The following is a 12,620-nucleotide window of genomic DNA, read 5'->3' on the forward strand; positions in this document are numbered from 1 at the left end:
CTAGGAATTTCATTTGCACAGTTGTTTCGATTCCAGCTAAAATACGATCACATGATTAAATAGCTTTTATATTCTCTATTAATATTTGTTATTAAATAAACTTTTGAGTGAGTACAGTAAACACATTTTTTGTGGCACGCCATAAGCATGGAATACGTTTCTCGTTTCATATTTGAGGCTTGTTCTGTATACAAATTGGCAAATAGAATTTGTAGAATACATTCTAGACATTGAGAATATTCTTAGCTGTATCTTATCAATGATTGCTCATGATATTTCAAAACGAAAAACCAGGTAGCTGCATAGCTGGCTTAAAGCGTTTTGACTTTGATAATGACAAGTGCCAAGGAAGGTTGAATGCAGCTCTTGCCACATTGACACCATTCGAGCAGTGCGCACCACCCAACCACCGTCAAACCACTCACCCATCGATCTAGCGAACAGCCAATGCGGACAGCTGACATATGTCAACAACTGTCATCAGCACTTCAAAGAGACAATATTATTCTGTTTGGCTACATACGAATGACACATATAGAAATTTATATATATGTGCGTATATGTTTTATATATTATATGATGTGATATGATAAAACTGATAATCGAGTTATCGTTGTGCCATTGATTTAAAGGTCTGACGGTTCAGGAACTTTTCATTCTGTGTGCCAAAAAGAAACGATATGACTTATATTATAATATGCGCAATATTTCTTTCTTATTAGCGATTTTAGCCTATCTATAGTCTATCTAAGCTCTATTGAGGATGATCCTTTGACTTAGTCTACATATCTTTCGTACATTCTAGTTAAATTAAAAAAAAAAAAAAACTCAGTCTAGCTCTATCTAAAATATTCAAAGTTATACATTTATATGATCTCTGAAAATTTTGGGATTATTTATAATGTGTGCCTGAATCATATTTAATGGATCCACATTTATTTTTATAGACTAATTAGATAGTTTATTGAGGCAACTGTTTTGTTCCTAGCCTGCGTTTATTACTAAACAATAAAAATGCTTAATTAAGTTGCTTAGAGCATGAGACTTATTAGAGAAGCATTTCTGTCATATCTTCCCAGATTCTTAATCAAATCTGCATACACTGACAAAAAAGTCTTGAATTATAATTATCTTATTCAATCGATGCTAACTACAGCTACTCCACCTGACCTAGTCACAAGCTATATACAGATATCATATATCATAAACCTTAGCCATTTGTTTATTATTCTTTTTTTAAATACCAAGTTTCTTTTTCTAGTTGTGGTAAACAAACTTTAAATAAAATATCATCATATAACATTAATCTGAAAATAAGACATCTACGCACTGATAAAATTGTTTAAAAAACAAGCCCAAATTTTTGTCAACAGACATACATATAAATATATACACATATATACATATATGTATGTAAGTATGTGTATATAGATACATGTATGTGTTTCTTTATATTTGTATGCAAAACATGTACAAAAAAAAAACTCAAGACAGTTTTGATTGATATGACGCACTTGGTTGAAGAGCCTACCTATCAAGCTATTTGCTCTTTAATCTAATCTTTGCTAATCTGTCCACAGAACAAAAAGTTTCTTATTGTTTACTCAGCAACAAATTTCATTTTTATACTTTTAATCATTTTAATATGAGGTGCTTAACAAACTTTGTGACTCTTATAAATAATAGAGAGCAAAATTTTGGTTCTATGGAAGACTAGATCTATCAAGATAATTTCGAAATCAATAAATAATCATAAATCGATACGCATTTCGCGCTTTGTTCTTTGTATTATATGTATTATTTATGCGATCTATATGAATTCGCTGTAAATTGATTCAAATTGAATTTACGGCTTGGTTATGGACACAATTTGAGCTGGAAAAAACTGTCATATAAATGGAAAGAAAGAGTATATAGTATATGATATTAGAGGCAAATAGTTATGCATTTGCATGCGTTGACGAATTATTTACATGCATGCAGAGGTTGCATGCAACATGCTAAACATGCCATTAAAAATGATATAGGTGTTAGCTATTTGTACACAATGCATCTAGATATATATGTGTGTGGGTGTGCATGTGTGTGTGTGTGGAAGTGAGAGTGATATAAGTTACAGTTTGTGTTAGCAATAATTAGCCGAACTTACCTGCGCACGGGTATCGCCAAATTGTCAACGCTGCGCGACAAACTGGAAACATCTTGACTAGCCCTACGTGACCTGGCACGTTTGTTTAATATAATTTTTTAAGGAGCAAACGAAACGGTGCCAAAAATTAAACGAGAAAATCATAAACAAAATCAATACACAAAACAAACAAAAAGAAGTAAAAAAAAAACTATATATGACAATAAAAAAAAAACTATTGAAATATTCAAATATATTCACATCAATATAGGTATGTCCGTACATACTATATATCTGCTATATATGTATATTTCGGTATCGCATTAAATGTATTTTGTTTAACAAACGCCAATTTCGAAATTCACACGTAACGTCCTACCTAACCCTAACTACTCCCGATCATTGTCTGATATTTATTGCTGCTCACATTATGCCCTCATCCCCAGGTGTTCGTGGAGCACGTGGCGATAATGAAGGCACGCGCTCTACTGCAGCTTTATTACTCTATAATAGTCACGTTCTGGAGCGGGGCTCTATATTCACATAGCACTATTTAGTTGGGTACTATATTAGCATTTTTCAGCTGAGCTATTTACAGGGAACTTCTGCTCTTGGAAAGATATTTCGAAATATTCTTTGCTCTTCTGCTCTTCCAATTAGTTCTTAGTAATTCTTTTTCACTTTACTCTGTGTCCTTTTCATTTCGCTTCATCTATTTTTCTTCTTTCTTGTCTTTATATTTTTTTTTTCTTTTTCTTTTACTTATTATTTTTCCTTCATCTCGCTTCTCTGTTTTCACTCTTCTTCTTCTTGAAGCATATATCCCATATTGACAGTTTTCTTTTTCTATTCCTTCATCCATGATATCCTCTGCTTCTTCGATTTCCTTTCGATATTAATATTTTGTTCTCTTTTCTACTCTTCTTCTATTTTTATGTTTTCTCCTTTTTCCGACCTTCTCTTTTTCATTTTTCGTTCTTTTCTCTTCTCATTTCGTTCCATCTTCCACTTTATACCATCTCATATCATTTTAGCAATCTTTTCTCCTGAATTCTTCATTTCTTCTTTTATATACTTTTTATATTCTCTATTATTCGGGTTTCTTTTCTTACAATTAAGTTTCTAGTTCCGTTGAAATATTCAATAAAATCCATATGTAGTATATATTTCGAGTGGTCAAAACTCAGCAGAATTCTACCATTAGAGCACGTTAATAAATCATACGCCTCCAAAAATTTGATCAAACCGAACCACTCGGAATTCATGATAAAGCTACACTTATCTTTATAATACCTTATAAACGAAAGTAATCAAAATACAGCTTGAGATGTTTGGGGTCATATCAAATCAATCAGACCGAAGTGAGTTCCCTGTTCTTGGAATCTAATATATTACTTTAAATAAAACACGAAATATCGCTAGAGTTTTGGGAACACGCGTTTAATGTCGAAATATGAATAAGAGCCATACAGCTCAATAAATTTTATATTCAAGATCCAAATGAATTGGTTTTTTTTGTTTTGTTTTGTTTATGTGTTCGCAGTCATAAATTTAAATTTACAATTGATTAACACATTTTACAATCAATTAGCGAGAGCACTTTTCCCAGTTTCCAAAAATATATAGCCATACATAACAAATACAAATATATATGCATATATATAAATATATTTATACCAACTGGACTTAATGACCGTAAGTCTTAAGTGATCTTGTTTTTCTCTTTTTTAAATGGATACAATTGGTATTTAACACTCTTCGGCTAAGCAAATAACAACAAGTGAATCAGAGAGGAGAGCAACAGAACAGAACGAAAGAGAGAGCGAGCAAGCGAGAGAGAGAGATAGAGGCGCATAACTGACCTTTGGCGGAGTAAACAAAGCAAGATTCGGCAGTGGAAAAGAGAGGGCAAGTAGGCTTCTCCGCTGTTTGATCAAGTATGCTGCGTACGTGCCTCGAAGCATGCTCTGAGAAAGCTGAGACGATGTCTTATTAAGCCTTTGTGTCATCTGTATAAAAGACTCGACAAAGAAGCTGAAGAGGAAGCAGGTATTTATGTCCCAGCTGAATTTTAGCCCCAACAATATATACATATAAACACATACATACATAAATACATTTATATACATTTATATAGCTTAAAGCTAAGCGAATTTTAATCATTAGTCTTACCAGTATTGCGGTGCTGTAATCATTACGTGTTGCATATTTAATTAGTTTCAATTAATAAATATTCCTCAAACATTTCTCAAGCACACTAAAAAGCAAAAACAACATTTAATGAAAATATTTCAATATTTGTTCTCCAGCTTTCATTCAAATTCAACTCTGTGCATATTATAATATACATGTATATGTATATACTATAAAATATATGGTCATCAATCATACGCACTGTCAGCCAGCTTAGAACCAGCAGCAGCAGCAGCAGCAGCAGCGGCAGCTAAGGCAGATGCCGACAGATGAATTATAAAAACGGGCCGTAAAATACCAAAATATTGTTGTACGACATATTCTGGCGACATTTTGTTGACTTTAATGACTCAATTTCGTTCACAGTGCTTTATGTGCTGGCCATATTGATTACGAAATTAATTAGCTTGTCAAATGTGCCCGAAACGAGCGAATAACCAATTAATAACCAGCCTCACAGCCGCACAATCACAGACGCCTCTTATCAGTTAGCAACTGCAACCAAATCACGTGCTACACGACAAACACTGATAACAGCAGCAGCAGCAGCAGCAGCAGCAGCAGTCAGCAAACAACTCTACGCATTCAGCAGCCCGCAGATGAAGTCAGCAGACAAAGTTGGCCGATGTCAACAGAAGCTGTTGGTAATTGAAGTCGACAGTCAACAATCAGGGTCAACAATATGTAGAAGCCAGCATTTTAGCAGCTAGCAAAAGTATTTAGAGGTCAACAGTCAGCCGTGCTAGATGTCAGCTGCAGATGTTCGCTGTCGCAATCGACAGTAGAAACTGGTAGCTGAAGTCAGCAGTCAGCAGTCAGCATAAATGTTAAGTAAGCAGTCAGCAGTAGAGGTAAAAGTCAGCTGTGAAAGCCAGCAGTCAGCTGTTAAACTAGTCGATGAATGTGGAAGAAGCTGAAGTAGCCTGTGTAGTCGAACCAAATACAGTGGATCCTCGCTTAAAGAACGCCTCGGTTAGCAAATAGTTTGCATAATGAACACATTTCTTTAGGATAATATGTTTCGTTTAACAAACAACAAAAAGACCTATAACATTTATTATTTAAACAATTTCGGTCTGTATTAAACAAATAAATAGTATAAGCCCAGAATACACATTGTAGGGCTATACCATGATCATTTTAGTATTTTTTTTTTTGCACTATTTTGTATGCAATTTAGGTGCAATATCTTTGATTTACATTATCGATTATTTCGCTGAAAGAACAAGAACTCTAAAGAACTCGAATTGAGATCACTGTAGTCAGCATTTAGCAGCTATAGCTGTTTGCATAAATAGTAACTAGCTGAACTGCATTTGATTTGTAATTTGGCATTGCTGTAGCACAAGAATATATTGAGGTATATCGAATTCGAAAATTCACAGAAGGGCTGGCGTAGGGCTCAACAAAGTATGTAACATTTAGAAGTAGACATTGAAAAGCTAAAGTCTATGATAGTGCATTCCTCATCAAAATAAATAAAAGAAGACGGAACTGGGAACAAAACCAATATACTCATTTCATTTTTATGAATGAGAAGAAACTGGCATTTGTCTAAGCTAAAACTAGCTCTTATTAATATTATTATTATTATTATTACTTTATTACATAAATCTGAGCATGTAGAAAAAGTAGTAAATGCTACAATATTCGATGTCGAATGTAATACAAATACAAATCGACTAACTCTTAGACTAAATGTAATACAGATTCGATAATTCAATTTGAATTTGATCATTTATATTCCACTGATCGTCGATAAGCCCACGCTTATTTATTTATAAATGACATATTCCTTATATCTCACATCTAAATAATATTTAGCTAGCAATTTTACTAAGACATAAAAATTTTACAAACTTCCCCCTTTTGAGTGTATTTAAAATTTTGCTAGTTTCTTGCTTATTTTTTTGCCTTCTTTATAACTAACAAAAAAAAATTCGTAATTTTCTCATGTCTCTCATTTTGTCTCTTTGTTTTTGTTTCCATTTTTATTATTTTCTTTTTTTATAATTAGAAATTTCCTTAATGCCGCATTCTTATCTGCCTGTTGTTTTTAGAGAGGCAGCCGCATTGTTGTTGCCAACCTGTTTGTGGCAGCCAGATTACAAGCGAGTTGAAAGGGTTAATTAAATGTGAGACACAAAATGTCACCTTTTGAAAAAAGGTTGTTAAAGCGCTTCGGAGGTAAGGAGGTAGGACGTAAGAGGGCTGGCAACAGCTAATGATGCATTCGGAGTTCCGCTTTATAGATGCTCGGCTTTAGCCCGAATTACCTCATAGTTAAATATATTTTATTTTATTCAAGATATTTTCCGCATATCCAATTTATGCCTCTCACATTTGCGCTAAAGCCGTACAAGGTCACATATTGATTTCTCTCTTTCTACCTCTCTCTTTCACCCTTTCGGGTTTCTCTTCATGTTTATCATAAATCAACTTGCACTTGAAAGTAATCTCCTGACAACAACAACAACAACAACAACAATAATAATAACAAAACAATTTAGGTTAAGGCTAAAGTTTCAGCATTTTTGTTTTCTTTTATTGTTTTTTGTTGTTGCTTAACTTTTTTCATTTTTTTTTGTTTTTTTTTTTTTTTTTGCAGAGAAAGCAAATACCCTACCGTTATCATTTCTTTTCTTCTTTAGATACTTGTCTATTAATTAGCCAGAGAATATTTGGATTCTCTTAGCAGAACCTACAAATTGAAAATATATATTCCCTTCAAATTTATTTATTATTATTTTTTTTTTTTTTGCTTGTCATATCGGCATTGTTATATATCTTCCAGCGTAAATTGAAGCCAGGTACTTTAAATTGTTCAGTATTTATTAGCCTGATAAAATGAACTACGTAAGATAGCTTATCGCCTAAGGTTTTACAACAACTGCCTAAATTTGGTAGGTGAATTACTGTAGTGCTGCTACATATATCGTAGTGTAGTGCTATATATATCGTTGGATCCATTTGTCGTAGCATATTCAATCGTATATTTATAATACGATTCAAGATTTTCATTTACATTCTAATTTAGTTAAGAGCGAGTATTTTACAGTCAGTCAGACCCATGTCAAGGTTCTGCTTGCTTTACTTTTAGCATAGAGTTTCGTCTTTTCGCCATGGGAAGTTATTTAGGCCCTTTGTAAATACTCAGTGATTGTGCAAAAAGAAGTGTGAAAAAGAAAAATTATAGCTTTTAATATTAATAATTGAATGGATTTGTTTATCAAAAGATTTGTATAATACTTCATTGTTGCTGTATGAGTAATTTTTAAGATATTTTGTTTATGGAAAGCCGGTGCAAAATACCGGTTCAAAGAAAATATAACAAGAGAGTGTAGGAGAGAGAGAGAGAGAGAGAGAGAGAGAGAGAGAGAGAGAGAGAGAGAGAGAGAGAGAGAGAGAGAGAGAGAGAGATAGAGAAAGAGAGACGGAGAGCTGATAGGTGCTACTACAATACCCCGATGAACTGGAATAATAGAATACTTTTTTGTAGTTAGAGCTTTACCAGGTGTGGGTAATCTTAAATTCTCCAAGTTCTGGATTTAGATATTGAAATGCTAATAGAAACCCTACATATTAACAGATATAGTTAGATCGATTCAGTTTGATCCACTATATACAACTGATGTCCTCTCCTAAATGTTACATACCCATTTACCCAACCAGCATACCCGTTCCGCGCATTGCCAATGGCATACACATCAAAACAGATTTTTATTTGCTTTGGTCCCAAATGAGATTTACATAAAAATTAGTTGCGGGCTTTTGTGTAAAACATTTAGCATTTAGCCAAGTTTCCTCCTCTTCTTCCTCCTCTTCTTCACTTTACAGTTTTTTGATGGGCCGAGGGTGCGAAAGCTGTCAACTTGACTGATTAGCGCCTAGTTTGATATATTCATTTTGTTAGTTGCCAAGCAGCAAATTTTTTCATGTTTTTTTTTTTTTAATATTTTTTTTTTTTTTTTTTTGCCAGCCGAGCCCCTTTAATGGCCAAACAAGATATAAACGAATGATTTATGCATTAAATTTGAAGATAATTAAATTGCAGATAAGCATTGCTTATCAGCGCCAGTTAAATCGAAATCTTTATAATTCGTATTGAATTCACATGTGCGATTTGAGCATTTGTGATTTATGCGAAAATCTCACACTTGATGCAATTAATATTTAAACAATTTGCATTGTAAATAAAATATAAATTATTATTATCACACAAGCACACACACATACACACACACACGTATATTGTACAGAATCCAGTCTGAATGCTTTGCACTTTGCATTTGCATAAAAAAACAATTTCTCGACTTTTGTTTTTGCTCTTTTCTTATTTATACGAATTATCGTTGTTTTTATTTTTATTAATTTTGTTTATTTTGTTTTTTTTTTTTTCTTGTCGGCTCAAATCGGACGGCCGCTTTCAAATGTCGCTACCCGTGTTCAGTCGCCAACTGAAATGCTCCCGGTTTCATCGTGGGGGCACTATACGAGAGCAAAGTCGGTCGCTCGCTCGAGAGATTGGGATGATGTTTTTATCATAACTGCTGGCTACACCCACATAATACATATACATATATATATATGTATGCATGTATATGTGCAGCTGTGAGCGCTTGTTTATTGGACCTTGTTGCCCGACATCATTTATATGAATTACATGTATGTACATACATATAAATGCAGTTAAAGGTCACGCCGGACTTTGTGCACACACGCACGTAAGCCCCGAGTGGTCAAGAGGCTTTAGCGTAATTATTAATCCAATATTTTATTGTATTTATGTTTTAGTTTTAATATAAAGCAATTCACTGAGCTATACATATTTCTATTTTATTCCATTTATAATTTCAATAAATTATATTTAAATAGTTTCCAGCCATGATTGATGACTAACAATTTATAACAAAACTCGTTAAGCGGCCTATGAAAAACTATGCAAAAATATATGTATGTATATACACACATAAAAATATATATTATAAACTCATATTATATATATTGAAATGCTATTGGCGACTGGCTGCAATTATGAATTATGGTAGCTAACCATAAACAGCTGTGAGTCGTGCGTCCCCAATTTAGCCAAATGCAGCTCAAGTAGCTCGGGCCAATTGAGCAGGGGCACAGTTATTTACTATGAAAGCACACCATAAATCGTATGATTAGAGTATATTATATATATATGTATGTATATACATATTATTTATAAGCAATAGCCATACAGTATGCCTAAAAAGTTTGCGCATTATCAAAGTCCAGTATTTTGCCTATTTGATAAGTATTCAGTTACGCAAAAATATAACAATGCATATACATACATATATATATAGTATATATACATATATACTTGTTATTTGGACATACTCAAGTGCACGCTGACAGCTAGAAATACTGCACATTGTTCTGATAAAAAGCCACCTTAAGTGCTTCCTAAATGAAGAAATGAATCATTCGCTTGATAAAGCCAAATCAATGGGGGGGCAAGCGAATGTGTCAGGGTTCGATTAAACAATTGTTAAACAGACGAATTTGTTTGGTGGCATAGATATACATTTCCCACAATTAAGTACATGCTGTGACCCATTAACTGTTTGTTGCGAAACAGTTACAAATGCACTTGAGTGGAACTTGACCAATTTCAAGTACAATTATTGTCCAATAACATTGTAAACGTGTAGCAGAAACTACTTGAGATAGTTCTTATGTTACTTGACTTGTTTATATATTTGTTTTAAACTACGTTAAACTCCTTATAGTTAGGTCTGGTATTAGTTTATAGTTTATTTTTGTGTTCTCTGCATATATATTTCATCTCATCTGTACATTTCTGTTTACTATATATTATATTATACAAGAATTTATTATTTGTCTGAAGAAGTAGAGCCTAAGAAGTAGAGTTTTCAAATTTACTATGTAGTCCCCTTTGATAATTTATATGCTTGCCGTTTTAAATATCTCTTATTTTCCCAATAAATTAGTAGAACCCAATTAGGCAACCGCACTTTGGTAAATACACACACACACACCCATCTAAGCTTGCGTACTTCATGATCACGCTCTAAAAATTTCATTAAAAATTACCTTTAGAACAAAAGTTTTTGCAACAATTCATTTGCCATGGCCCATAAGTGGAGCACGCGTGCTTATATGTAAGTATATGCATATATGTATATATGTGTGTATATATGTATAATATATATATAATCGTAAAATTATTGATATATTAACTCTGCGCTGGGTACTTTTTAGTCGGGCACACTCTTCCACTTTTTACATTCTTTTTCTTTGGCTCTTTATTCTCCTCTCACCTATGATTTACGGTGTACTATGTCCTGCCTTAAGTCTTAAGCAAGTCTTAAGAATCTTTGTTGTTGAAATACCAGCTTCTCTAAATCTCTTACTTTTACTATATACATAAACCTCATTTCAACTACATCTCCCTTACATAAATTGCCCATCCTCCCTTTGATTTGACTTCATCATTAAAATTGATTCTAAAAACATGTTTTAGCTAAGCAAACATCTCCCACTTCAGTCCCTGATTATATACCAGCAACTGCAATTGATTCTAGTTTACATCTATAAATATTGTCGCCCATTTCCTTGCTCTACAGTCAAATTTTGCTCTTTAGAGTAATTGCCTGTAAATTGCATTAAACTTTGATGAATATTTGCCTTCATTTGATCAATTAAAGCGAGTTTTCCTTATCTCAAGTCAGCTTTTGCTTGCATTTGTTTAGTTACGATAATGCTTGATTACAAATAATCTAATTGCAGTTCATATTCATATTCCATTAAATGTCCTCCTCCATGCTCCCGACTTGACTGTGCATTATTTTAGCCTGCTTTAGTTGACCATGTTCGATGGCCACATGTCGTTGCTTAAACAATAAAATTATCTAAACAGCGACCACTTGCAATTGATATTTGCAGTTGCAATTGCAGCTGCGTTTGCGATCCTTCACAGAGGCAAACACACACACACACACACACACACATTGCATTGGATTGTTGTGCAGTGTACTCAAGTGTTTGGGCATCACCTTGATGCCGCAGTTGGACTCGAGTTGCCAGCCAAGTGGCTGGCTGGCTATGCGTCAGGTATTTACGTTTGTTAAATATTTGCCCAAAATAGTTGCTGTGTTTAACCAGCTACTGCACGGACATTAGCCGACAAAAGTCGGGCACAAACCACAATGCGGGGAAGCGCAGATCTCCCTATGTCCCTCTCTCTCTCTCACTCTATGTGTGTGCAAGCATTCTTATTGGAGAATGTGAATGCGCATAGAAATCTACATATACATGTACAAATGTATGTATGCATGCGAACTGTTGACGACATCGTGAGGGCCCCCCGAGGCTATATAGAGTGGTCGTGCCGTCCCGTCAAACTGTGCAAATATTTAGGCACGTGAGATTACGCTCTGGAGGCTGTTTGACAGTGTGGCCAGCGTTTAATTAAGATTTTTCAAGTGGCAACGGGGCGAGAGCAAAGGGAGCAAATTGTATGGAAATTCTACTTGTATATTCTCCATCTCTCTCTCTGTGCTTGTGTGTGTGTATAGCGTAATCGAAGCGTCAATGGGGCAAACAATTTGTGGGGGCATTCAATACAGTATTCTTTTAATGAACTAGTTGGTTATGCTCGTGCTTATACCCTGTACGCTTTGACAGCGCCTAAATGGGGTATATGCACTTTGTGAAGCTGTTTGTAAGAGGCAGCAGGGGCATATTCTTAGACATGGGGACATCAATTACGTAATTATACCCTATTAACTGATAAAATGAGGTATTTCAGTTGGTATTTTAAGAGACAGATATCTATTACATATTCTAATTCAGAAACAGCTTGACTTATTAATATAAAATCTATATTTAACTATCTTTAACTATCCATATATCATAAAAAGTTTAAAGTAAATCGGGCACTATATATGTATGAGCTATATATATTACACACATTCGGAATTTTTCATCAATTCGATATTCCATTACACACTGCCCTATCGCATTACTGCTTACATATATCTACCGGTATTTTAATTGAAAATCATTTATCGAACTGCCGTCTTCTTTACCATCGCGTGCCATAAAACGTGCTGGCTCGTAGCCCGATAGGAGCTACGGCAGAAGTCGGTCAGTTGTAGCATATTGAAATTGTGCAAACTGTTTACATTTCATTCGTCAATTGGTTAGCTTTATTAATTCTTTATTACCAGTCGCATTGAATTGTTCGGTTCGCTGTTGATTGCTTCCCCAGGTTCTGCGTTTTGTCCAACAGGCGGAGGGTATA

The 12,620-nt window shown here is 34.1% G+C and overlaps 1 protein-coding gene across 24 annotated transcripts in view; it reads right to left on the reverse strand.

The window, feature by feature from the left end:
• Positions 1 to 12,620, reverse strand: part of mtd (TLD domain-containing protein mustard) — a 69,227-nt gene that overhangs the window by 27,383 nt on the left and 29,224 nt on the right. For 12 of the 24 annotated variants that reach the window (XM_089265345.1, XM_030383144.2, XM_089265342.1 and 9 more), the window contains one exon: positions 2,150 to 2,221. The exons of 8 other annotated variants lie outside the window; for them this stretch is intronic. In XM_089265345.1, the coding sequence (XP_089121471.1) occupies positions 2,150 to 2,221 (72 nt within the window). Of the gene's footprint in view, positions 1 to 2,149; positions 2,222 to 4,300; positions 4,351 to 12,620 lie in introns of those variants that run through there. 4 more of the 24 variants (XM_089265350.1, XM_089265348.1, XM_089265349.1 and 1 more) reach the window with 1 other exon arrangement.

This window comes from Drosophila navojoa, chromosome 2 (assembly GCF_054131105.1).
Source record: "Drosophila navojoa isolate 15081-1374.11 chromosome 2, UAZ_NAV_1.0, whole genome shotgun sequence".
Taxonomy (NCBI): Eukaryota; Metazoa; Arthropoda; class Insecta; order Diptera; family Drosophilidae; genus Drosophila; species Drosophila navojoa.